We start from the raw sequence: 25530 nt of genomic DNA on the forward strand, positions 1-25530 counted from the left end.
GATACTGTGATATAGGCAGAGAGAAAGAAAGTAACAGATTAGAAAGGGTTGGTGTCTCTCTCTGATGGGAGGAGAAAGAGCGCGTTTTGGTAAGGGCGGGAAATCTCTTTTCCCATGTTTTTGTGAGAAAAATTTGAACCTATTTCTAACTTTTTTTCCAACAGAAAACGACTTTCTGTACAGAAAATCAATTTTCTCACATAATTTTCTCACGTATCAAACAGACCCTAAAACTTTTCAGTGTTTGCAACCCATTTCTGTTCTGTGCAGAATTTTGTTTTCATTGCCCACGTGATTTTGGGCATTTGGCGCAAACCCTATTATAGCTTTTAGAAACAAAACAAAAGTGTCCCCTAAACAAAACCCTAATAACCCTAAATTTTCATATCAGCCGTGAAGATTCACCAAGATTTAACCCACTCCTCACTTCTTCCCCTTTAAACTAAAACCCTAAAAATTTGATAATCTTTTCTACTATAACAGATCTGTTGAAGAAGTGAAGATATTTGCTGAAAAAGTGAGACGAAATGGTGAAGAAATACGGAGAAATGAACCAGAAAGGGAAGAAGATAGAGATGAGGTATGATCTATTGATCTGATTTTCTGTAAGTAAGTTTCGTTACCCTAATTTGATTTTTTTTTTAATAATCTTAGTTCAACAAAGAAATCAAAATTTTAACAAGTAATTAAAACTCACCTCAGGTCTTTGAAGTTTGAACAGTTCCACCTTATCCAGTAGCTTGACAAAACCTTCTATATAGCTGCATACGTACAACCCACCATAACACATACCAACCCAATTAAGTACCAAAGAATTTTTGTGATCTTTTCTCTCTAACTGCATCAGAGACAAATTGGCATTTGGGTGTGAACATAACAATGAAGAATAAGGCTTTCCCCAAATACATCGAACCAAAGGATATCGAGTCACTCCCTCCAGAAGACATTAAACCTTGAAATTGAAAATGTATGCTTAAGTTATTTGGCAACTGCAAATAAGAGGGAAGTTCAAATTTTAATTCACTAGTTGATCAAAATGGTCATCAAATTTAAGTTGGAACCTAAGAAATAGGAGGTTATTGCTTTTACCTTGTTTGAAATGAGAAGGACTGTGAATTCGTCAGTGAAAGGAAGAAATACTTCTTGGAAAACCTGAAAAACATTTCGGAAGATTGGATCTTGTAGAGAGGTTTTGCAGAGAAGAAGTATTTGTGGAAGAAGGGAAATGGAGAGGGGTTACGTGGAAGGTGGAAAGGAGCTACCTAGTAACGCAGGACCCAGGTGGGTTTCAATCGGGCGACTCGGGTAGCCTAAGGGGGGGCCTCTTTGGCGGGTGCATGGATAGCCCATCGGGTTTGCCTTGAATCCGGCTACGGCTAATGCAGTATTCATTTCAATAAGCACCCATTTACAAGCTAACTTTACTGTGCATCTGTAGAAATTGATAGGTTAGAGAGAGAGATAGAGAGGCATAGAGCTAAGGGACCAAGCCTTGATGGCGAAGATGGTCGTTTTCATGAATGTGTTACGACATAACATAAGCAATCATATACACGAACGTGAGAAAAATCAGAAGCTTCTAATGAGGAGACAATCCCTTTAGTATTGGGGTGGAATTTTGTTAATAACATAAGCTACTCTAAAAACGCATTTTCCTCGAAAAAACAAGGGGATTATTTGCTTGAATGTGAAGAGAGCGAACAACTTCAAAGATGTGATGATGGCATCACCAATGTCATTGAACCATAGTTGATAATTGTGGTTTGTTAGTTTCGTTCCTTTATCATAACATGAGGTTTGAATTAAAGCAAGTATTAAATCTCCTTTACCAGCTTGGAAGGTAGACATGTGACAAAATTTTTTTATTTTAACAAAGCTATAAATTAGGATATAAATTTAAAAGTGTTCGATTTAGAGGGCATTAAAAAATCGAAGTTGTTGGGGTTTACCCTAGGTCCGTATCCAAGTGTTCTAAGAGGAATCTCAGACGTCTAACACTAACTATTCTAAGATCGCATGCACAAATATGTAATGAGTTAGTTGAAGCAGAAATCATACTTTATTTTGCTTCCGTCGAACTAAAACGAATGCTCCTTTTGTGGAAGATTGGAACTCCAAGTGTAGTTCGGCGGGGATTCTTGCTGGAGAAGGAAACTAGCGAGAGAGATTTGAAAGGGAGAGAGAGAAAGCGAGAGAGTGAGAGAGAGAGAGAGAATAAGAGGCCAGGAGAGAGAGAGGAGTCAGGGGAGAGAAAAAAAGTAAGTGAGAAAGATAATCGGGAATGGTGGTGGTGGACGACCACCACCAGTTTCTGGCTAGTGGTGGAGGTGGTAGGAAGAGGAAGAAGAAGATTAGAAAAATATTTCGGGGAAATAAAATTTTTCCACCTAAATGGTCTTGCTTTACCTGAAAATATTTTTGTTTTCTCAAAGCACTGACCTTATAATACTTCATTTACTAGCAATTCCTTTCTTTGTTAATTTGAAATCTATTTGTGTCCAAATTTTACTACATTTACGTGAGATTGCCCTAACTTCACTTTCTCGCCACCACAACAAAAATTACGAATTCAAACCCATCAAAGTTTCTGTAATGAGCTGGTTCTTAAAATTGTTTCAACTTCTTCTAATATCTTTGTTTGAAATTCAAGCATTATTATAATTCTATGCAATTTTTATAACTTGGGTATGATTTATAAATCTTTCAATTTTCCTCTTTTCTTTATTAGGCGATTAAGAGCATTTAAGAGATGGATGAAATCTCAAGGAATTGAATGGAGTGATGGATTAGAATTTATAGAAGATGAAGGAGGGATTTCAGTGAAAGCAACTTTTGATTTAAACGAAGGAGATCTTGTTGCAACTATACCAAAAAATGCATGTTTAACTATAAAAACATCGGCAGCTACTGAATTGATTGAAGAATTTAAATTGGGTGGATCATTAGGGCTTTCAGTAGCTTTAATGTATGAGATAAGTTTAGGTGAAGCGTCAAATTGGGCAGGGTATCTTCAGTTGTTACCAGAGAGAGAATGTGTTCCTCTGGTTTGGACTTTGGATGAAGTAGATGAGCTTTTATCTGGTACTGAACTTCACAAGGTATCAAAACTAAATTAAGGGTTACATTTAATTTAGTTGTTTTGGAGAAATAATAACTCTTTATTATAGTTGAAAATACTTACCTGTGCATGCTCTTACTTGGTTCGGTATTGGGGGTGATGGTGCAAGGTTTGGTATTGGGAACGGGTGGTATAAATGCATATCTAGTGTTGAAGAATGCTACAATCACTTAAATTTTGCTTCAAAGCTCTCACTTAATGCATTGATGAGACAATCAACACCTTTGATTTAACTAACAAGCTGACGTGATATATTGTCTACCTACAGATTTTGGAAAGTCGTAATGATTTAAAATCAAAGGTACAAATTGTTTCATCAACGTATTGAGTGAGACTTTGGTGTTGGTGAGGGTGGTTCAAATGTATTTTTATTATTGGTAAATGCTACAATCACTTAGAGTTTGACGCGAAGATCTTACTAAATGCATTGATGACACAATTAGTACCTTTGATTTGACGCAGAAGCTGATGTGGCACTTCCATGTCCACATATTGTTTTTAGAAAATCTTAATGATTTCAAATTAAAGGCACAGATTGTGTTATCAATGTATTGAGTGAGACTTTCAGTTAAACTTTACGTAATTGTAGCATTTTCCGATACTAGAAATGCATTTCAACGATCCACACCAAAGCCTCACTCGATACATTGATAAAGTAATCTCCACCTTTGGTTTTAACTCTTAGTGATTGGCCAACACCAAAACTCTGTGGGTAATGATTTCAAATAAAAAGTACAGATTGTGTTATCAATATATTAAGCGAGACTTTGATGTAGAGTTTAGTTGGTTTAAATGCATTTCTATTACGGGGAAAATGCTACAATCACTTAGAGTTTGACTCAGAAATCTTACTCTATGCATTGATGGCACAATTAGTACTTTTGATTTAACCCAAAAATTGATGTGACATCTCCATGTCCACATATTGATTTTGGAAAATCCTTATTAATTAACATCAAAGGTACAAATTGTGTTATCAATGTAATGAGTGAGAGTCATTGACAAACTTTATGTGATTGTAATATTTTTCGATGCCCACATATTGTTTTTGGAAAATCTTAATAATTTAAAATCAAAAGTATAAATTGTGTTATTAATGTATTAAGTGAGACTTTGAGTCAAACTTTACGTGATTGTAGCATTTTCTCATACCAGAAATGTATTTTAACCACCCACACCAAAGTCTCATTCGATACATTGATGACATAATCTGAACCTTTGATTTCAAACTCGAAGTGATTGGTAAACACCAAAACTCTTCTGGGTAATGATTTTCAGAAGTACAGATTGTGTCATCAATATATTGAGTGAGACTTTGTTGTAGGGTTTAGGTCTTTTTAATGCATTTCTAGTATAAAAAAAAATGCTACAATCACTTAGAGTTTGACTCGTAGCTCTCACTCGATGCATTGATCACTCAATCGGTACATTTGATTTGACTTGGAACTTGATGTGACATCTCTATGTCCACTGTTGGAAAATCTTAATGATTTAAAATCAATAGTACAAATTGTGTCATCGATGTATTGAGTGAAATTTTGAGTCAAACTCTTAGTGGTGATAGCATTCCTCGTGTTAATACTGCATAAGAGTTGTTTATGCTTCACCGAAACAATGAAGCTAGATTATGCAACTACTAAACCAATGTAAATTGGTCAGATGGACGGGTTATTTATTAAAGGTTGAATCCCTTGCAGTAGGTACTACCTCTGAAGATCTTAGCAATATTTATACTCATGCGACTTGTGAATCATTATACTAAGCTCTATATTATTGGTCTTGGATATTACTATGAAAGTTTGTAAAGATTCAAATTCAGGAAAGGGCTCTTACAAATTCCGTCACATTGTTTGGTCTTGCATGCACGTATTTAGCTTTTTCTTTTATTCTTTTTATTTTTTATTGTGAATCGTTATTCTAAGCTGTTTGTCTGTTTCGTTACATGGCTAGGCAGACAATTAAAGAAGACAAGACTCTTATTTATGAGGACTGGAAAGAGAACATACTGCCTTTACTAGCTTCAGGGCAATTGGACCATGACCAAAAGAGTTTTGGTGTTGAACAATACTTTGCTGCCAAAAGTCTAGTTTCTTCACGATCCTTTGAGATAGACGAATATCATGGATACGGGATGGTTCCCTTGGCAGACCTGTAAGTTGAACTTTAGGTTGAGGTGAAGGTAGAATATAATAGCCTACTACCCCTTGAGAGAGAGGCTTAAACAACCTAACATGATATATATATATATATATATATATATATATATATATATATATTCTCTTTTCACTCTTTCTTCTGATTCCATTCCATTTCGTTCAGCTTCAATCACAAAACGGGAGCTGAGAATGTTCATTTCACCCGTTCTTCTGATTCCGACTCAGATGGAGGCAGCGATGTTGAGGACATCCAGGATGACGATCATGACGGTTCTTATGATAGCTCAACAGTTGAAGATGTTGACTTTAATATAAATGGTTCATCAGAAGATGATCCAACAACCCTAGAAATGATAGTTGTTAAGAGTGTGAAAGCTGGGAATGAGGTAAAACATGTGTCTGATCTTTTTAACTCCTTTTTCTTGAATATCATCTTCTTGTTGTCTTTAAATTGATTTTTTTTATTTTACTATCTTCTTTAAATGGTTTTGGTTTTTTTTATAACTTGGAAAGTTGAACTTAAAGTTCATTGGCATGTTTTATTGGTAGACATGACTTGCTTTTGCTGAATCGAATTTCAACATCAAAAACGAGAGTCACGAGACTGGCCAAACCAATTAATTAGGAAATACTAATTGAAGTATCAAATGACAAGATCTTGATTTGCACCACCTATTAGCTAAAATTAATGTTTTGAGTTTACTTTAGGTTTTAAATCCAATGGATAGTGGCAAAATTTGCATCAATTAGTGATGCAAATTCTAGAACAATTTGGTGGACCATTAACTAACCGTGAAGAAAAGCGAACACCCATAACATATTTAAATGATCAGATCTTTCTGAAAGTATTTCGGATTTTGCTTGGCAGCAAAGGGAAACAAAGTGAACAATAAAATCATTTTTTGTTGTATTATATGAAGAGAATCAATAGAAAATTAGAGAGCTTCTGAAAGTAGGAAACCTTATGTGATGTCGTCCCTCTTGCATAAGAACGTCATAAAGCTATCATTTGCTTTACAGAGTTCATCCTCCATAGTGTAGTATTGTCAGTTGAGCAATCTCAACATCTTCGTTGCTGCCAGAATCCAGATCAATATAATGGTAGTATCAGTTATTTGTTCCCAATTTCCGGTCGATTAAAAGAAGTAGGTCTAGTGTTGATTAGTAGAGTAGCCATTGTGTTTATACTCTTTAGATTGGTGTATAAGTTCTGGATTCCTTCTCTAATTTCTGTATGAAACAGATAATACGAATAGCACATTTCTGTTTGCTTACAGTTTATATGTCTCTTTCTAGGTGTACAATACTTATGGCACCATGGGAAATGCAGCATTGCTTCATAGATACGGATTTACAGAGCTCGATAACGGTTTCGACATTGTGAATATTGATCTGAAGCTAGTACTTAAGTGGAGTTCATCGCTACTCTCTGGACGACAAAGTAGAGCAAGGCTGTCATTATGGAGGAGATTAGGATGTGTGGGTTGTATCAGCGGAAACTCCGAATATTTTGAAATTTCATCAGATGGGGAGCCTCAACTCGAGCTTCTGATTCTAATCTACATCATCTCCTTATCTGAGAAGACTTATGATAAGTTGAACCATAAAGTACAAACCGTTGTTGAGGATATAAACAAAGCAATAAGCATTCTTTTGTTAGAAAATAATAAGAAAAGAGTTGCAAAGAAATCGCCCGAAATGGGCAAGGATTTGTTGCTGACGCAAAAGGTTCGTGATGCTCTTGTGTCAATCGCAGATTTTCGGGAAAGCTCTTACAGTACGAACTTGATCATTGAAGATATAGAAACACTTGAAAAGTCATCTCCAGTTAAAAATAGGAAATTATATCATTCTCTGGTGTTACGTGTGAGCGAGCGAAGGATCCTGGAGAAGCTCAGAACCTATTCTTCTAATGGATCATCTAAAAGGTCTAAGAAGAAACCATTTTTGAAGTAAAGTTACAGGGACTGTAATCAAGTCCAATAATATGTTCATCTGGGATGAGTTTGTGCAATTTTGTTAGGTGAAGCACTTCTTGGTCTCTTCAAGCCATTTTACTTTAATTTCAAAGTATGAAGGAACAAGCAACAAATGCCTGTTGGATTTGGATCACTGCAGTTATTTAACAGATCTATGTTAGGGTAATGTCGGATCGGTTAAGGCGAACTTGACAAGCCATTGCATGCAATGCTTGATCAAAAACTGAGTGTGAGAGCTGATTTTACAGCATCTGCTTTGAGGTTTAGACAGTTCTCTATTTGAATTCTGGAAATCAAAATTTTGTTTGAGAATATTACTGTGAGATTTTTAACCGTACTATTATTTGTCTTTCATGTGATTGGTTTTAAAATACAAAAGAGTATACGGACAACTGATCTTGAGCCTGAAAACCATCTTAAATAACAATTCCCTAAAAGTCAATTTGATCCTCTTAGTTTGATCAAATTTCGATTATTATTCCATGTAATGGTAGAGCAGACTTTAATTGTTTTAAGAAACAAAAATATTTTTCAGGGTACAAAATTTTGAGCGGAAGATCTTGGGCAAATTATTTTGTTTCCACCCGTGCCCCCACAGCCATTCTCTTGACGCCAGCAAGAGTTGCATGCAAACTATCATTTTCAACTATATTTGATATATTTTCAGGTCCTCTCCTCTAATCACCTCACTCGGATCTCTTTCTCGCTCTCTCAGAATGAAATCCATGTAGTTTCAGTCGGAATGAGATAGAGATCCGAGACAGACGGAGAAAGAGAGATCTGAAGGAGGAAAAAATGATGGCTGTTGAGTTCGGAAGTAGTGCAGAGGTGGCGAGCGGAATCAATGGATGGTGATGCAAAAAATGCGTCGACAGCAGGGTTCGAACCTGCGCGGGCGAAGCCCAACAGATTTCAAGTCTGTCTCCTTAACCACTCGGACATATCGACCTTAGTTGAACGAACAACACATGTCATTTATTTCTAATAGTATACAAGTAGAGGTAAGAGTTGGTCGGAGCAGCGGAAGTTAGTTGTCTTTCAGCTTTCAAAGGCTTAACAACTTTAGCCTTTCGCCACTTCACTCTAAAGATGATTTTTCATCTGACATTCCTTCTGTCGTTGTCATGCTATAATACTGCGCTTTCATTTGGTTCATGATATCACAAGTAGGGAGCCTACCATTGATATTATTGTTGATACCAAGTTACCGACATGACATGTTTTATAACGATACAAATCTTCATCGATGTTCACCGACTTTCTTCTAATATCCATGAAAAATAAACCAAAAAGGAACATTGCTTCATCTCTTCCTTAACCAATTAATATTTTTAATCATGATTAAATGTTCAGATGTAAGATTAATTACAATACTACAAAGTTAATTAACTATACTACCCAACCTTACAAATTAACTCAATTGGTTTCTAGTTCTTTCGTTCTTCTTTCTTTGCATGGACTCCAAAAATCGTTACATTTAAAATGTAACCCGACGATACATTACAAATAAATATACGAATTAAAAATTGGAACTATGATCAACTAAGACATTTTAGATCCTAAAGACTATATGAAGACCCTAACAGCTATATAGAGTTTTTATGACTATCGTAGGGGTATGAAAACTCGTTCTAAACTTCATTTTAATTTATACACCTTAACTCTAATCATTTATGAATTAATAAATGATAGATTTCACTTCAACCTTGAATTGAACCTGTGATCAGAGTAGATCACAAAAAGGGAGATAGAGCTAGAGGGGGAGAGATAGAGAATGGTTTGGAGAGAGAAAGAAAAGAAGCAAGAGAACGAGATTAAGGGGCAAACATGCAATCAAGTAAACATTTAGACTTAAATTAAAGTTACCCCTCAGTTAAGTCTAATTGACCCAGCTCTTTATTCCACTGACATGCCCCATTGTCGTGCCATTTCTAACTATCTAATACGAAACGAGACAAAATAAAAAGTAGATACTCATAGCTGACTATTCACATCATAATTGTTCACAAGCACCAAATTATAATATAGTTGATAAATATTACTTCTACTTTTAACAAGTCAAAATCCAAAATTTTCCACTGACTGTATCAATCCCAAGATTTCTATGGGAAAAGACGAATAGAAAACCCTTCTGTTTGATAGCACCCGCCAGGACAGAGTATGAACAAAACCCTAGGTCTACCGTGGAAATGAAAGTAAATGAAAATAGTCAGGTTATCCCTTCCACATAATGTGAAAAAAAATTAGACAACAAAGAAAAATACTTCACTACATCCAGTGCCCATTCCAATTAAGTGATAAAACAAAGTCCGAAAATAGTTCTTTTTTCTATCAGGGGAAAACACTGAAATAAAGTTTTAACAAAACACAACATTAACTGTTTAGTTCTACTTTAGCCAGCATTGTTTTGATGAAATGTTTTTGAAATTTCAGTGGAGTTCTTGAATTGCAATTTCTTCAGAACGATGTCAGGATCAGAGTGGTGTACCTCGATATCAAGCAGCCTCCAAACAATTTATGTTAACTCACCACCACATGAAAACGATAGGATGAATTCCTGCTCCAACAAATTGATACCACCGATATTCAAGCATGTACTTGGTATGACCTGTGAGACGGGGACAAAGTTAATTGGACTTCTCCAGGTGTTCAGAGAAAGTTGGGAATAGCCAATGATAAAAACAGACTTCCTCGTTTAAAAAGAACAGGAAATCGGTTTTCCTTTATAAGACAAGTCAAACCTTACAGACAGATGCCTAAAGAAAAAGATTTGACGCCCCTTTTGACAAAGAAATGGCGTAGGGAGTTTGGCCAAATTACCGAAGAGAGAAATATACTTACTATTATCTTGCGTTTAAGTTTGTCTTTCAAGTGTAACCTGGAATTTCTCCAGGTGCCGGAGCCAACTCATTCTTTCCGAACCTGTCTTCCTCGTAGAATGTTGCACGGACAACTCTGCCACCAAAGAAACGACCATCAAGATCAACAAGCGCTTTTGTAGTTTCTTCTGATCTTTCAAACTGCACAAAAATCCTGACTGCCTCAATTGCAGGGAAATCTGGTTCCGTGATTTCAAAAATCAGGACACGAGTAACTGTTCCATACTTAGCACACTCCGATGCTACCTCATCTTCCAGCTCATCATCCACTTCTCCAGGTCCCACCTTTCATAAAAAGTAGTAACAGAAATTATGAGTGAAACAGAATAATGTTAATGTACATTAGGGAGACTTAAAAGTTCCAGTAAGAAGACATAATTGAGAAAATCCACTACTCAAGAAAATATATGCTGCCATTTTTCATCCTTATTAATTTAGGTTAAATAAAATTGTTAACAGGTAGAACAAACTTTCAACAGAAGCAACCATAAACCACAAGAAAAGCAACTATTCCCCAGTATGACGGCGTATACCAAGAAACCTAATTGAAGCTTAACATAGCATTGAGATATACGACCCTAGAAGAGGAGAGTTATCCAATCGAAAGCTGAAAAGTTGCTATTTTACTATTTTCTATTTGTTTAATGGAGAATAAATGTTTTACTAGAATCCCTTAGAATATACGAACAAGACAAAATGAAGAGAAGTGCTAAAGCAGAGAAACAAGATTTTGGTGCATTGACGATAGTAATAAGGAAACATTGTTCATTACATTGTCTCCCAACAGTAAATAAAATCTAGACAAGAACCTTCCGTCCATGGTTTACCCCGACTCCAGTAATATAGGGTTCTCATGCCATATAGCTTACTGAAGAATACTCCATATGCCTATATTTAAATACAGCATGGTGCCTTCTCTTCTAAATGCACCAAATGATTGCATGTGTAATGAGGTCGCACAGCTGCCTTCCCCTCTTAGGAACCTCAATCAATCCCAACTGCATGAGGACGTCTTGGGTGTAGCAACGAAGCACCACAAACAGTTTAAACAATCCAAGAAGTGGGACCAAAACTTCGTAAGTTTCCTTGCATTGAATGAAAAGGTAATTGGCCGACTCACGATCACATTTAGAAGAAATACTCGATCGAGCAATGTAGAGTCTTGTAGTGACGTAGTCAATACTCAATAAACTGATAATGGGTTCCTCGATATCAAAGCAGCTCCCATTGTTAAATTAGCTCTCAGTGATGCGTACTTGGTTCATACTAGCTCGAAGTAAAAAGGTATGTTGTCTTAGACTTAATCGAACTCTTATAAAGCACTTTTACTATTTTACTTTCATTTATGAGTGAGCATGATATCATCTATAAAACTGAAACCTCGCCTAAGAATGTGCATAAAATCTATGCTGTAAACTCGAACTCGGCGAAGAGCCAAGCCGAGTTACTTGGCGAGTCAGGTTTATGTGGAAAAAAATTATTATTTATTACTATATCATGACGTATACCTATTTCTAATGTTACTTCCCTGCATATACCTCAAATTTAGAGTTCTTACCTTCAATCTAAACAGAATCCATCCAATGTGTCAAATGTGTTCCTTTTTACTCGTAGATTAACCAACTAACCAAGAGAAATAAAGTAAATCTAAACAGAATCCGTCCACTACTGCTAGGGGCACCACATATGGACACAATTTATATCACAGTGGGATTGGTTTCTTCCAAATTTTATTATCAAGGTGGAAAGGTGTATCCTCCCCATCTTGATTAAGTCGTTTGATTTCATTCTTGACAGTTCTTTCTCATCGTCAAGACAGCATCTCTCCATACTTTCTTGTCATTGTCCTCCAAGATTTCCTTTAGATCTGGTATATGTAAAAGCTCCATTAGAATTGGAACCTTAATCGCTTAAATGTCTTCTAAGATTGAGATCCCATCCCAATCCTTCCCTATGTATAATTGCCCCATTGTCTATTCTTTGTTATTTGAAATGTGATAGGCGAATTGTCCTAGCTCTACAGTTGATTATTTTGCAAAAATGGCAAGTGTTTCTATCTCCTTCCCTGTCTCTTGACTCCATCCACTACACCCTCGATTTCTACATCATACTTATCCGTAAGTCTAAGATGTTTTTCTAGTTCCATTCTCATTTCCTTCAATGTGAAACTCTGCCCTGTGAAAGGTTATCCGCTTACTCGCGTCTACCAAGTCTATTTATTCCCTCATGTAATTCCTTCATCTTCTCATTGAACACTGTCTGTTTGCATCTGGACCAAGGTTTAAATCTATCTTAACCATACGTAACTTATATTTACTTATTCCATATGGTTCTTCCCAAAGGGGGTTCGGTTCATATAAGAAAGTTGAAGAAAAATCAGCAAGAATCGCATATTTTATGCTTCTTTTAATATGAATTGTTAACACAATTTCTTGTAACCTACTATCATCAGCCAATAGTTCAAAACATTTTCAATATATATCTGCGGAGGTAATTTTATGCTTTCACTAAGTACTATATATTTACCACTACTACGAGTAAAAAGGAACACATATGACAGACACCACAAAGCTCTAGAACACCGACTAAAACTACATCCACAGAACATGTATAGCGCAATTCACAAAAACGTATTACATTAAAGGAAAGAATTTCTGTTCATTTCGTTTCTTTTGGGTATATAAAGATTAAAGAGCTTAATTCATTTCTTTTTGGTTCTCTTGCTACCTACTGAGCTTTCCTCTTAAATTGCTAGATAATAGTACAGAAAATAAATTAGAGAAGGTATTATTCGTACCATATTCCGAAGAAGGAGAACACGAGTAGGTGGACCGTTGATGTTAACACTCTTTGGCTTCTTCTCAGATTTAGGTTCACTAGCATTCACAATCACCCCAGCTCGTCTATCTGTCTTCTTGGCCATCAATGGAGTAGTTATCCCCTGTTCCTGTTTACCAAGCCCTTGACCTTGTTTCCATCCCATCTTCGCCATCATTCTCTGTGCAGCAGTCATCTGCCCACCTGCACCAACACCTAACCCAACAGACCCAGATTTTCCGATGCTAAACCCATCCGTATTAGAGGGAGGAGACGGTGATCTAGGTGCAGATCCACCCACATTTGCTCCACTCAATGCTGCTCTCCGCTTCCAAGCTTCTTCACCAGAAATATTCAATGATGATGGTCTTGATTCATTCGAACCCCTCTCTTTTTCTCTCTCTGCTGCTTCTCTTTCCCTTTGTTCTTTCTCCCTTTCTCTCTCCTCTTCTTCTTGTCGTCTCTTTTCAAGCTCCCTCTTCATCTCAGCTTCCATAGCACGTCTCTTTTTCTCCCTCCGATACTCTTCATAATCATTAGGTCTTGCTGGATCGTACTCCTCCATTACAGTAGAGGTAACACCAACCAGTGCAGGCTGTTGTTGAATTAAAGGGCTTCTTATACCCTCATCGTGCAACGATGCCGTAACCAAACTAACAGGCTTCGTCTGTGATGATGTATTTAGGGTTTTGGGTTTCACTTGTGATTTCAACACCGTTTGAGATGGTGCGAAAAGAGATGAAGGTTTTCGTAAAGCTGCCGGTGCCATTTTCGCACTGCTAGACCACACAGCCGAGTTACTACCACTGCCTTTTTCCTCATCGGCAGAAGGTGCGGAAGAAGGAGGAGGCAAATCTCCATACAGACCGCCAAGCATATTCTCTCTCTAGCTAAAATCACTAATGAACGTTTACCTATGTAGTTCTAGGGTTAATTTTCTAACAAATATTAGTAATATAATCCATCATGGAAGCTCAGGAAAGAGTAAAAATTAGTAATGAACAAATTACAGATTAGAATTCCCGACAGGTTTGAGTTTAGAGTTATCAGTTAAAAAGATGATAATGGTTAGGGTTCGAAAACTGTACCAATAATTTCTTCGGCAGAGAGATGAATCTTTTTTCGCTGCAACGAAACTCGATTGTTGGATATTTCTGGTCCGGACGAAAATAAATGAATGGCCTCGTAGGTCGTGCCTATAAAAAAGAAAAGAAAAGAAGGCGCCTGCAGAAAATAGATAGTTCTCAGGGATATTTTGTCGTATAGGCTCACCGCTCACCATATGTACCTACCACAGCCCCATTCAGGTTGACTTGGCCAATTTGTTTCGACGGAGTCGAATTTCACTCACACTCACCACTGAGTCAATATTAGTAAAGTTGATTAAAAGAATACCTAAAATCTTTCATCACTCTCAAAACCTAAAATTTCATGTATTAATTCTTCCATTAATACAGGGGGTGCGAGGTGATGATCCAAAAAATGGTAACCAGTTTACTACAATTAGTAAGTCAAGAAAGACCAAAAGTCTGATGGGTCAACCCATGTCAAGTCAACAGAGAGGTTGAGTCCGAAAGAGGTTTGCCACTCGCGCCCACAATTACGGGGTCGATACTATGGCCTTAGGTGCCTAAGCCATGCATCGACTCAAATACAACCAGGTCTGCCATGGGATTTACCAGAAGAATAGGGGGTCCACGTAAGTGGGGCTGATACCTTAATCTCGAAACATGAGGGTAAACGTGCCTATGATAACCGACTTAATCCCAATTCCTTCCAGAGATATCAGTGAAGATCTTAAATATTTATCAAACTTGGGCTTCAAGAGTCCCCTAAGGAGGAAACTAATGATGCATAAAAATGTCAAGACGTTGACTAACGTCTGAAGAGTCAAGATCAGACCTGAAGTTTACTGGGTCAACCCGGCTTAAGGTAGCTGAATCGCTGAGCCCTTGATGGTCACCAAACATTCCCCTAACTGGGAGGTTGGCCAGAAGAGACCAACCCTGCAAACGCCTTTGGCATGGACAGACCAGCCCTGGGGTCTTCAGAGGAGTAAGGGGGGTCCAAACAGATCCGACCAATGTCTGACGCCCAGAACTGGGAAGGCAGCAGCGCTCGGCGATCTATCGACTTAAGCCCGAACCTTCCAGAAGGATCTCAGTCGGCCACACATCTCGAAGTGTTTAAGTCTGCTTGGACTCCACATAACTGAAGGAGGAAACTTCTCCTCTAGGATCAATCACATCGGCAAGATATCTATGAAGAATCCTTGAATTTAGGAACTTTCACTTATCAAAGATCCGAGATAGACTCTAAGAGAAACCCTAGATACTCGAGAGAGGAAACTTTTTCTTTGGTCTGACGGCAACCGACTCACCACCACTAATCAAAGTCGGCCTAACATCGCCTATAAAAGGCCCCGTACATCGTCCTTCAAAGGACACGATCTCTTAACCTAAAAAGATCACCCAAAACTCAGAGTTCCCACAACTCGCCCCCAAAAGGATCAATCAATATTCATTCTTTTACTACAAAGAGGACCCTGACTGGCTTAAGCGTCGGAGCGATTTTCGAACCCTTTGCAGGTTTTCCCCCCTTGGGAGCAGACGAACAGGAACAGGAGCAGAAGCAAGGAGCAAGGAGTAGGAGCAGGGAATTAACAAGGAGCAGAACAGAAAGCGTAGCAGGAACCCGAGCAGTAAGCAGAGCAGGAAGTGGAGGCACTGAGCAGAACAATACTCGGCTTAGCAGAACAACCACACATAATGCAGGCTGTCATGCATCAACTCCCTATTTCATGCTGATCTAACGGAAAGCCATTTTTTGACATCAGCATTTGGCGCTAGAAGGAGGGGATCTCCAACAAAATCATCACTTCGATAACCCGAACCCTACTCAAAACTTTGTAGACTAACTATTTCTTTGAGCCCCTTTAGGCAAATATGTCTTCGGAGGAGCACACCCCACACGGATTGCCACACAGACTCCGCAGCACAGACGAGCTCATGACCGAGCTAGCCCAGGTCAAAGCTGACTACCTCCGGAGAGATGAGAAGGCGAGACAATTGGAGGAGAAGCTTCGTCAGGCAGAAACGGCTAGAAACGCTACGACACTAGAGAAGAGAGAAGAAGTATTCGAGAAATATGCACGAAAACTCTTCTCGCCAGGCAACGCATTCTCTTCCAGAGATCTGACATTACAACCGGGAGATCAGATGCGTCTGGAGAACATCCTGGAACGGTACGGAGCATTATATCACAACCAACCATACATCCCTAAAAAGAAGGGAATTGGTGAAGGATGCATGGACGACCCAACCGTTTGCGAGATACTCATACATTAGATAGGATAGCTGACGGGAGAAAGGGAGAAAGAAAAGCTGCGAGGACAAGTAGTTATCCATCAACCTCTCCTCTGTCAAGAAATCTTGGAATCTGAGAAGCCAAAAAACTTCAAATGTCCAACACTGGATCACTACCACGGGTTGGAGGATCCAGTAGTGTTTGTCAACAATTGCACTCAGTAATGAACCTGTATACGACCAACCAGAACGTATGGTGTGTAGTCTTCGCTACAATCCTGAAAGGCCCAACCCAAGCATGGTATCAAGCACTGGCCTCGGGCTCAATCAAGTCTTTCGGACAACTCGCCCAGGTCTTTTGCGATGCCTTTCGAGGAAGCACTACAATCAAGAGAAAGACGGACGGGCTATTCAATGTAGTCCAAGGGAGAAGAGAGACCTTGGCAACTTATTTGCAAAGATTCCGCAACCTCATGGTGCGAGTCCCTGATCTGGAACCAAAAGTCGCTTTCGCAGCTCTGCTGAGAGGTCTCCGACAAGATGACGTCATCAGGGACATCTTCGGAAAAGAACCAGACACCCTGGCTGAGTTAATAGAGAGGGTGCAACAACTCATCAAGAAAGAAGAAAACTACCAGCGGATGAAGGAGGTGGCAAACATCCCATATGAAAGCGAGCCGATCCGGAAGCGAGAAGAAGCCAGGCCTCACAAAAGCGAGAACGAAATAGAAGACCCAGATCTGATTTCGCCACTTACACTCCATTGGTCAATAGCAGGGAGGAGATTCTACAGATACTCGTGGCAAGGGAAAAGTAGAACTTCCTAGACCTAACGACGATAAGGACGAGTCCGGGCTCAGAGACATGACCGCATGGTGTGCCTTCTACCGAGGTTACGGTCACAAAACCGACGACTATCGACACCTCAAGAATCTCATTGAAGAAATGGTGAGGGAAGGCGAGCTGGATAAATTCATCCGGAAGGAGCAGCGATCCTCCGAATATAAGAATAAGGGGCCAACAAGCAGAGCTGGAATTGGTTTCGGGCTAAATCCCGACGAGCGAAGCCCGACCATAAAAAACGCCACTAAAAGCTCATATGAGCCCTCCGGAGTCATGGGAAATATCAATACTATCTCAGGAGGACCAACTTTCGGCGGAGTCACGAAGGGAGAACTACGGAGATACGTAAATGAGGCAAAAAATCAGCCAGTTCTGTTCATAATACCTACCGTGGAGACACCGCCTATCGTCTTCACTGACGACGACTTAGTAGGAGTAATAACCCCACACTCTGACCCGTTGGTGATAACAACGGTAGTCGCCAATTGGAGGGTAGGACGCATCCTAGTCGACACAGGAAGTTCGATCGAAGTCATGAGCCGAACGTGCTTTCAAAAACTCGGGGTAAGTCCACATTATCTTAGATCACATAAGTCTTGTTTGACAGGGTTCTGCGATAATCAGGTCGAAACCGATGGGACAACATTACTACCCGTGTTGATAGGAGAAGGAGAAACAAAGAAAGTGATAATGCTAAACTTCGCTATAGTCGACCAGATGCATGCCTACAACATTATACTAGGCAGGAACTTCCTGAGAGAGCCAGGGGAAATAATCTCCATGAACCACCTCATGATGAAATTCCCAATCCTGGGAACAAATCTCATAGGAACGGTCAGAGAGAATCAAGAAATAGCCAGGGAATGCTACTTAATCTCTGCTCAGGGCTGCGAAGAGGAAACCACCAACCCGGCCACCGTGGGAGGAGATAAGGTCTTCTATGGAGACCCCACAACAGACATACAAGACTGAACTGATGACCACATAGGTTACCATCAATCTTTCCCCTTTTTATTATTGCAGAATAAAAGCCGTTAGGTAGAAGAAGTAGCGCTACCAGCTACATATTTTACTAATAAACAAAAAGTTTTATCAAAAAGGCGGTACTACAAAGGAGGAGTCTTAGTTAAGCTCATCTCGCTCTAGCCGAACAAGTATCCCTGATAGCGAAAGCGACGACCAGGGGACCCAAAGGTAGCCTTGGTAAAGCAACGACCAAGGGCCCTAATATAAAAACAACCTTGCTGGCGAAAGCCACAACCAGGGACAGGATAGCTCTGATAGCCACGTCGACGACCAGAGGCCCTAAGGAGCAGTCCTAGTCAAACTGAAACTTCATTTGAGTAAAAGGACCCCTCACCAAGGTCCCAAGGAGGAGTCCTAGTTAAAACAGACCGTGCTCAAGCCGGCAAAATTAGGTAGCTCTGGTAGCTAAGGCAACGACCAGAGAACCTGGCAAGGAGCAGTCCTAGTTACCAGAAGACTTTACTCGACTGAAACGCGATCCCCATTGAGGGTCGTAAGGAGAAGTCCTAGTTAACCTAAAACCCTGGCAAAGGTGACCGGGGGTATAAGGAGAAGTTCTTGCGAAGCTAGTCATGCAGAAGCAGACAAAATCAACCCTGGTAGCCCAAGCTACGACCAGGGGTACGGGAGGAGTCCCGGCGAAAACTAGTTGTGCTGAAGCCAACGAAACTAGCTCTGGTAGCCCAAGCTACGACTAGAGGTTTGAGGAGAAGTCCTAGCAAACTAGTCGAGCTCAAGCCCACGAAACTATCTCTGGTAGCCATGCTACGACCAGAGGTCTAAGGAGAAGTCATAGCCAAACTAGTTGTGCTCGAGCCAACGAAACCAGCCCTGGTAGCGAAAGCAACGAACAGGGGTCCAAGGAGAAATTCTAGCTAAATTGATTGAGACCAGACTAATAAAAGACATCTTTGAGAGCGATAGCCATGATCAGGGGCAAAACCAGACTCGAAAATCACTGTGATTCTCGGAGTTATGCTAATTTGGGTTTTATTTTGCAGAAGGAAATAGATTAGAGCATGATAGATTAAGTATAACTTTCTTTGGTTTTTGCAGGGGCGAGCATGCGTAGCGAGATTAGGAATGCATTAGTAAGACTAGGGATTTAAACAAGTAACTATTCCATGTTTGAGTTTGTGCAGATAAAAACAGAATCAAAAGGAAAAGCGCCAAGAAACACCCATCATCAATTATTTACATGTTAGACGAAGAAGAAGAAACAGGAGAAGAAGAAACAGGAGAAAAAGACAGGGAGATTACATCAGAAGGAATTAATTCTATAGAGGTCCGTATAATCACTTCCACCAGACTACCGTCTAACAAGCGAACCAGGTATCCCACCACTTCAAAGGGCACTCGCCGGCCGTCGTCCAACACCCCTCTTTGGGAGAGTTGCAGGGGGGCAAAAGGGCTCGCCGAATAGAATGGCCTCTAGATTCTCAAAGACCGACAAGCCGATGAATCGGAAAACCCTGATCGGACCTTCGCCTTCAACAACAATGTGACAGCGACGGATGTAAAATCCAGGAGCAAGAAGTGTCAAGCGAAGACTAATTATAAGGTTATCACGAGGGAGAAACCCCTGGATAGACAAACTGGCCATGAAGGAATGGATAAAATAATACGCCCATTCGAGCCATATTTATAGGCCTGGGTCGTGGGAAGACAGAACGAGCAGCAAGTTCAATCGAAAAATATTGGCAAAGCAGTAAGTAAGGGAGACGAATCATTGCTCCCCCACGAAAAGGTGGCCATTAGTCTGAAGATAACAAATGATAAGGGGAGAGCCATAACAGATAGATTCATTACTCAGTTAAGTCTATTACAGAAGCAAGGAGTAGAAGTAATGATAAGGGGAGAGCCATAACAGATAGGTTCATTTGTTCCCACAACTCGCCCCCCAAAAGAATCAATCAATATTCATTCTTTTACTGCAAAGAGTACCCTGACTAGGTTGATCGTCGGAGCTATTTTCGAACCCTTTGCAGGTTTTCCCCCCTTGGGAGCAAATGAACAGGAACTAGGAACGAGGAGCAGAAGCAAGGAGTAGGTGAAGGAGTTGAAGGAGATGTCCTTCGACCAAGGTGACAATGCGAATAATTTGTCGGATAGGACAATTGATGTAGAAGATCATCAAGTCCAATTGATTTAGGGATCGTAGAGTTTTAGCTAGAGATCAACTACGATCGTCGAATTACGAAGTAATTCGCGGCTAACTTCGATCGGATCCTACAACGGGTTACACATAAGAGTGTCAATTTGATCTAGGATATGACTAGTGGGAGATATAATAATAGGAGAGTCCCATAAATATATCTCATAGGCCTAAAGAGAAATTAGGCAAAGATAGTACAAAAAGCCCAAAAACGAGGTTTCGGGCCTAAACCGATTCGGGCACTTTTAGGGCTCGGATTGGGCTGATTTTTGGAGGGACGTTTCCTTATGTTATGAAAATTAAATCTGCCATTTTTGGCTGGGTTTAGACTTCATCTCCATAGGGAATTGAGAAAATATCAATAGTTGTTATTTTCGACAATTTCCAAATCTTATTCTAAAGCGTGTTTTAGGAAACATAAAAGGAGGTGGACTCTTACTAGGGTTCTATATAAACACTCTTAGGGCAGAGAATAAGGTGTGGAATTTCTCTCTAAGTTTTCTTCCTCTACCACATCAAGTAGAGAGGAGAAAGTGAGCTAATTCCCATTACTATCTATCTTGTCAAAGAAAAAAGGTGTTCTTATTCCAAACACCATTGGTGTGCTAGCTAACAACAAGGTGGGAGATCAAGTTGATTGCTCTTGTCCCAAGTAGAGGAGCTACGTTTGAAGCTCTTGGTCATTTCAAAAGAAATTGGAAAGGTTCGAGGGAAAAACTAGCGAATAAGGTATTCATCTTCTAGTTTTGCTTAGTATTATTATGGGCTTATGCATGTGATCTTGGGAATACTAATAATGTAGACATTAGATGTCTTATTTCCGCCACTGACATTAGTATAAGGGTGTAAATCCCAATAGTAGGAGCAGGGAGCAAGGAGTAGAACAGGAAGCGTAGCAGGAAGCGGAGCAGTAAGCAGACCAGAAAGCAGAGCAGGAAGTGGAGGCACTGAGCAGAACAATACTCGACTTAGCAGAACAACCACACATAACGGAGGCTATCATCCATCAACTCCCTATTTCATGCTGATCTAACGGAAAGCCATTTTTTGACATCAGCAGAAACTTCTCCTAATAATCTACAAGTTCACAAAAGCATTCACAAATAAAAGTGTTAATGCCACGACCAACCCATAAATTGTTAAAGCTTCCATAAAAGCCAGACTAAGCAACAACGTACCTCGTATTTTATCCTTTGCCTCTGGTTGTCCCTCTACGACTTGTCCAGTAGCAGTACCTTGACCAACTTTGGGTCCAATAAAAGCTAGCCCTAGGAAACACGATTTATCCTAAACACTTAGTATCCTTAAACAAGGTAATTTCTAAATATCAAAGATCCAGGATAATCCCAAAGGGGAATCCTGATATTTTCAGAGTACGAATATAATTTTCAATACAATAAGGTGGATCTCAGCCGCCCCATCAACACCGCCTATAACCAGTCGGTCAAAGAAGTATATAAAAGGTAATCAAATTGCCTCGAAGAAGGCACGCCGCTTTCACCATGATCAGAAGATAAGTCTCAAGTTTGACGATCTACTAAAAGAGCCAAATCTGTTAAACCAAGCCCTTCGAGCTTGTTTAAGGCCATAGAGACTCTTATGGAGTTTACGTACATATGAAGGGCAAACAACATCAACAAAACCAGGTGGTTGTGACGTAAAGACCCCTTCCTTTAAAATGCCATGAAGGAAAACATTGGAGGCATCAAGTTCCAATGTAACCCACTTATTAGAAACAATTAAATTGAGAATAATCCTTATTATGGGTGCCTTAACAACATGACTAAAGGTTTCTGAATAGTCTAGACCATCCTTCTGATGAAATCCTTTGGCAACCAATCTTGCTTTGTATCTGTCCACTGTACCATCATCCTTATACTTCACCTTAGAAACCCATTTATAGCCAAACTGTTTATTGAAGAAGTACTTGGTACTAAAGACCTACTGTTGTTCTTTAGTAGTTCCTACTATTCTTCAAGCATGACGTTACACCATTTTGGGTCTGCTGCGGTTAGTTCTGGAATATGTTCTAATAAAACACGAAAAGCACCGAGAAAGAGGATGATAGTTGTTACAATATGCAATATGATTACGTAACCTCTTAGGTTTTTACAATTCCATCTTTTAGCCTTGTTCTCATATGGTGAGTTGGCCTGATAAATATTATTTGGAACTGAACTAAGTGAACTAGATGGTGATGTTGCAGGTGCATGAGAAGACAAAGATGCAATTGGTGATCCAATATCAATACTATCAGATAGAAGAAGGTTATGAGAAGAAGAATAAGCGGCGGCAGATGTTAAGGTAATAGAGGAAAAAGGAAATACTTCCTCATAAAAAAACAACATGCCTAGAGAGATATCAAGGCGTTTATAATCTTTGTGATGAGTGTTATAACCCAAGAAGACACATACATAGAGGACTTTGGACTAAGTTTTTGAGGTCTAGTGTGTCCTTAATTAATGAGGATAGCATAGGCAGTCAAATACTTTCAAGAATGAATAATCACGCTCTTTGAAAAACAACATTACATAAGGGGATTTGCAATTTAGTATCTTGATAGGCAATGTGTTACTAATGAAGGTTGCAACAGAATAAGCATCAAACCAGTATTCTTTAGGCAGATGAGATTGAAAAACAAGTGCATTACCAATGTCTTTAGTTTGCCTATTTCTTCTTTCATCTCTTCCATTCCTTTGTGGTGTATAGGGACATGAGTTTTTCAATGAGATACCACATTTGTCTAGAAAACCCTTGAAATCTCCCTTTGCCAATTCTAGAGCGCCATCACTTTGAAAATACGTGATGGTGGTATGGAATAATTTTCAGAAGCAACTTTAAAAATTTTTAAACAAAATAAATCTATTATTTAGAGGTAGATCAATAACTGTGTACTGCAATCATCAAGGAATAAAATACAGTACCTTTCACCTTTCTTAGTATGAATGGGAGTTGGACCCCAATTGTCTGAGTGAATAAGGTATAAAGGAACTTCTTATATAACTTGCTGAATTTGAAAAAGGAAGACACTTGCTCTTTTCAAGTTGGCAAAAATGACAGATACTTTTCTGTGGTTTGAATTCCAAAGAAATAGATTTATTCCTAATTAGAAAAATCTAAGATTAAGTCAGAAGGATGACCTAATCTGTTGTGCCAAATAGAAGGTGATGCAGTAATCTGAGTCATGTAAGCTTCATGAGATGTGGAATTATCCACTTCAAAGGTGATAGAATAGAAATCATTGACTACTTGTCCTTCATTTAAAACTTTATCAGACCAAATATGTAAGATTTTGTACTTCCAAGGAGAGAATTTAACCAAACACTGATTATCTCTAATAAACTTATAAATAGAGAGTAAGTTTCTTTTGATGTATAAAAGGCACAACAAACACATTCTTAAGGTCAACATTACGAAGAGGAGTGATAAGTTTTGTATCACTTGAGTCTGAGATGGGAAAGCATGTACGTTTTCCTACCATAACTGAGTTAGATCCAGAGTGAGTTCTTTGATTTGTACTGAATTTTGATCATTTTCCACGTGGCGTAAGCTCCAGTATCTGCAAGCCACACCTTGGAGTCTGTTGACGTATGAATTTCAGAAACCATATGAGCTCCCTTGAATTCACAATCCTCTTGAAAGTACCATATTGAGATTCATAAGTCCTCTCCTCAATAAGGTTTTCCTCTTTATTTGAGTTTGAAGTTTCTCCTTCTTCATAGAGATGAAGACCAGCAAACTTTGTTTTGGTTTGGTTTGTTCTTTGAAGGATTGTAACTGTTTGTATTATTGCTGTTATTATATTGTCAGATTTGTTTGTTTCATCTAGTGCATATTTGAAACGACACTTTGAAGCTAACTGACTCCATTTCCTGCATATGCGGCAAGGAATCTTGTAAAATTAAATTCAATTGCCATTCTCCAGATTGTATTTGTCTATTTTGGATATTTTTTTTCATAAATCAGCGGGCTTAAGGGAATATTTTGGATATTTTGATGTTGTCTATTTGAGCTATGTTGTTCATAATTTGAGTAGTTCCTTTGCTGATTTGTTTGATAGTTTCTAGCTGATCTCGAACTCATTTGATTTGAGTTGTGGTGTTTATACTGTGACTGATATTGTTGTCTTGATGGAGTCCTTTTACATAATAAGTTGAATCATTTGTATTATCTACACCTTGGCCTTTGTGGTGAATGATTCAAGTTGTTAATTTAGGAAAATTTATTTTTGACTCTTTGTGGCGAGTATCAACAACAACTTGCATAAACTCTTTTCCTATGCATTTCAAGGTTGTTCGACATAACTCTTTTTCATGAATTTTCTCACCAGTGGAGAGGCAAAGAATTTTTTGCCGTGGGGAACGTCTTAGTGACAGTAAATAAACAAAGTTGTATGTCGAAAAGTTATATATATAAAACAACCTACTCATTAATAACAAACTCATTAGAAAAATCATTGAATTTTTAGTTACATGCATACGTGTACACGCAACACGAAAAAATAAAAATGAAAGAATGTCGTCGACAGAGGATTTCTTCGATCGGCGACAAAAATATATAGAGAGATGAAGAGCGAGAAAGAGGGTATCTCTCAATTTCTTTGCTGCATGTGCAAAGGGGCTCTCTACAAACCGGTCTTCTTCGTACCTCTCTCTTTGTCCCTTTCTCGTTTTCTACCTTAATTCGACGATCTTTATCTTCAACTGAACAATTTCTCCCTCAATCGATCCCTCTCGATTTTACTCTCCTTTTATTTCTTCTGATCATTATCTATATCGTTGGCAAAAGATTACTCTCGCAATTTTTATCTTCTACCCACTTTATATTGTTGGTACAAAGAACCAACTATGACCAAGTTAAAGACAGATGTTGCTTCAGATATGTAAAATTGGTTGCAAATATGTAACTTCTCAAGTGAGAAAAAGATTGGTTATAAAGAAGTAATAAATAAACTTGTGGTAGCTGTGTATACATATAACCTTTGTATGTTGGGCTTAAATATTAAATTTGTTTTTTTTTTAGCAAGGCTGATTAAACATGGGTTGGGAGCACTTGTAGATGATGATAAAGGCAGTCCGCATTTGGGTTGTGGGGGCACATGCCCATGGAAGCATCTACTAATGTGTTTTTATTTTCCTCAAATAATCACTTACTAATGATTCTCCCTTTTTGTATTTTGAAGTTGCTCTCCTAGAGCAGAGATCTTGGCTTCGTATTCTTCAATATACATCATTTCTAAGAACTTCCAGATT

General features: G+C 38.9%; 2 protein-coding genes and 1 non-coding gene across 6 annotated transcripts; 1 reads left to right on the top strand and 2 right to left on the bottom strand.

The window, feature by feature from the left end:
• Window positions 1–264: 264 nt before the first annotated feature.
• LOC147557497 (SET domain-containing protein) lies at window positions 265–7645 on the top strand. Of its 4 annotated transcripts, none has more exons than XM_086658335.1 (6): window positions 308–580; window positions 703–1281; window positions 2729–3098; window positions 5073–5269; window positions 5438–5660; window positions 6571–7645. In XM_086658335.1, the coding sequence occupies exons 2-6, from the start codon at window positions 1226–1228 to the stop codon at window positions 7228–7230; spliced, it is 1506 nt and encodes a 501-aa protein (XP_086514461.1). In that variant the 5' UTR covers window positions 308–580; window positions 703–1225; the 3' UTR covers window positions 7231–7645. The 4 variants fall into 4 exon arrangements, with proteins under 4 accessions (XP_086514463.1, XP_086514461.1, XP_086514462.1 ...); XM_086658336.1 differs by having other exon boundaries at window positions 349–609; XM_086658337.1 differs by lacking the exon at window positions 703–1281 and having other exon boundaries at window positions 265–580.
• A 474-nt stretch (window positions 7646–8119) lies between these two features.
• Window positions 8120–8201, bottom strand: TRNAS-UGA (transfer RNA serine (anticodon UGA)). Its single transcript has one exon. It is a non-coding gene; the product is annotated as a tRNA-Ser (tRNA).
• A 1295-nt stretch (window positions 8202–9496) lies between these two features.
• On the bottom strand, window positions 9497–14155 carry DRT111 (D111/G-patch domain-containing protein). The gene is made up of 3 exons (XM_086658347.1): window positions 12930–14155; window positions 10095–10417; window positions 9497–9861 (listed from the first exon to the last, which is right to left on the bottom strand). Exons 1-2 carry the CDS (start codon window positions 13824–13826, stop codon window positions 10121–10123), a joined length of 1194 nt encoding a protein of 397 aa, XP_086514473.1. The 5' UTR covers window positions 13827–14155; the 3' UTR covers window positions 9497–9861; window positions 10095–10120.
• Window positions 14156–25530: the final 11375 nt, after the last annotated feature.

This window comes from Eschscholzia californica, unplaced genomic scaffold, assembly GCF_041429995.1.
Source record: "Eschscholzia californica isolate CP2 unplaced genomic scaffold, dmEscCali1.0.p SCAF_2, whole genome shotgun sequence".
Classification (NCBI taxonomy): domain Eukaryota; kingdom Viridiplantae; phylum Streptophyta; class Magnoliopsida; order Ranunculales; family Papaveraceae; genus Eschscholzia; species Eschscholzia californica.

Bases quoted from the DNA above. Each gene is read 5' to 3' on its own strand.
- LOC147557497 (XM_086658335.1), top strand. From the start codon at position 1,226: ATGGAGAGGGGTTACGTGGAAGGTGGAAAGGAGCTACCTAGTAACGCA. The intron at 3,099-5,072 runs GTATCAAAACTA...ATGGCTAGGCAG, and splicing joins CTGGTACTGAACTTCACAAG to ACAATTAAAGAAGACAAGAC. The intron at 5,661-6,570 runs GTAAAACATGTG...GTCTCTTTCTAG, and splicing joins GTGTGAAAGCTGGGAATGAG to GTGTACAATACTTATGGCAC.
- DRT111 (XM_086658347.1), bottom strand. From the start codon at position 13,826: ATGCTTGGCGGTCTGTATGGAGATTTGCCTCCTCCTTCTTCCGCACCT. The intron at 10,418-12,929 runs GTACGAATAATA...TTTTTATGAAAG, and splicing joins TTCTCCTTCTTCGGAATATG to GTGGGACCTGGAGAAGTGGA.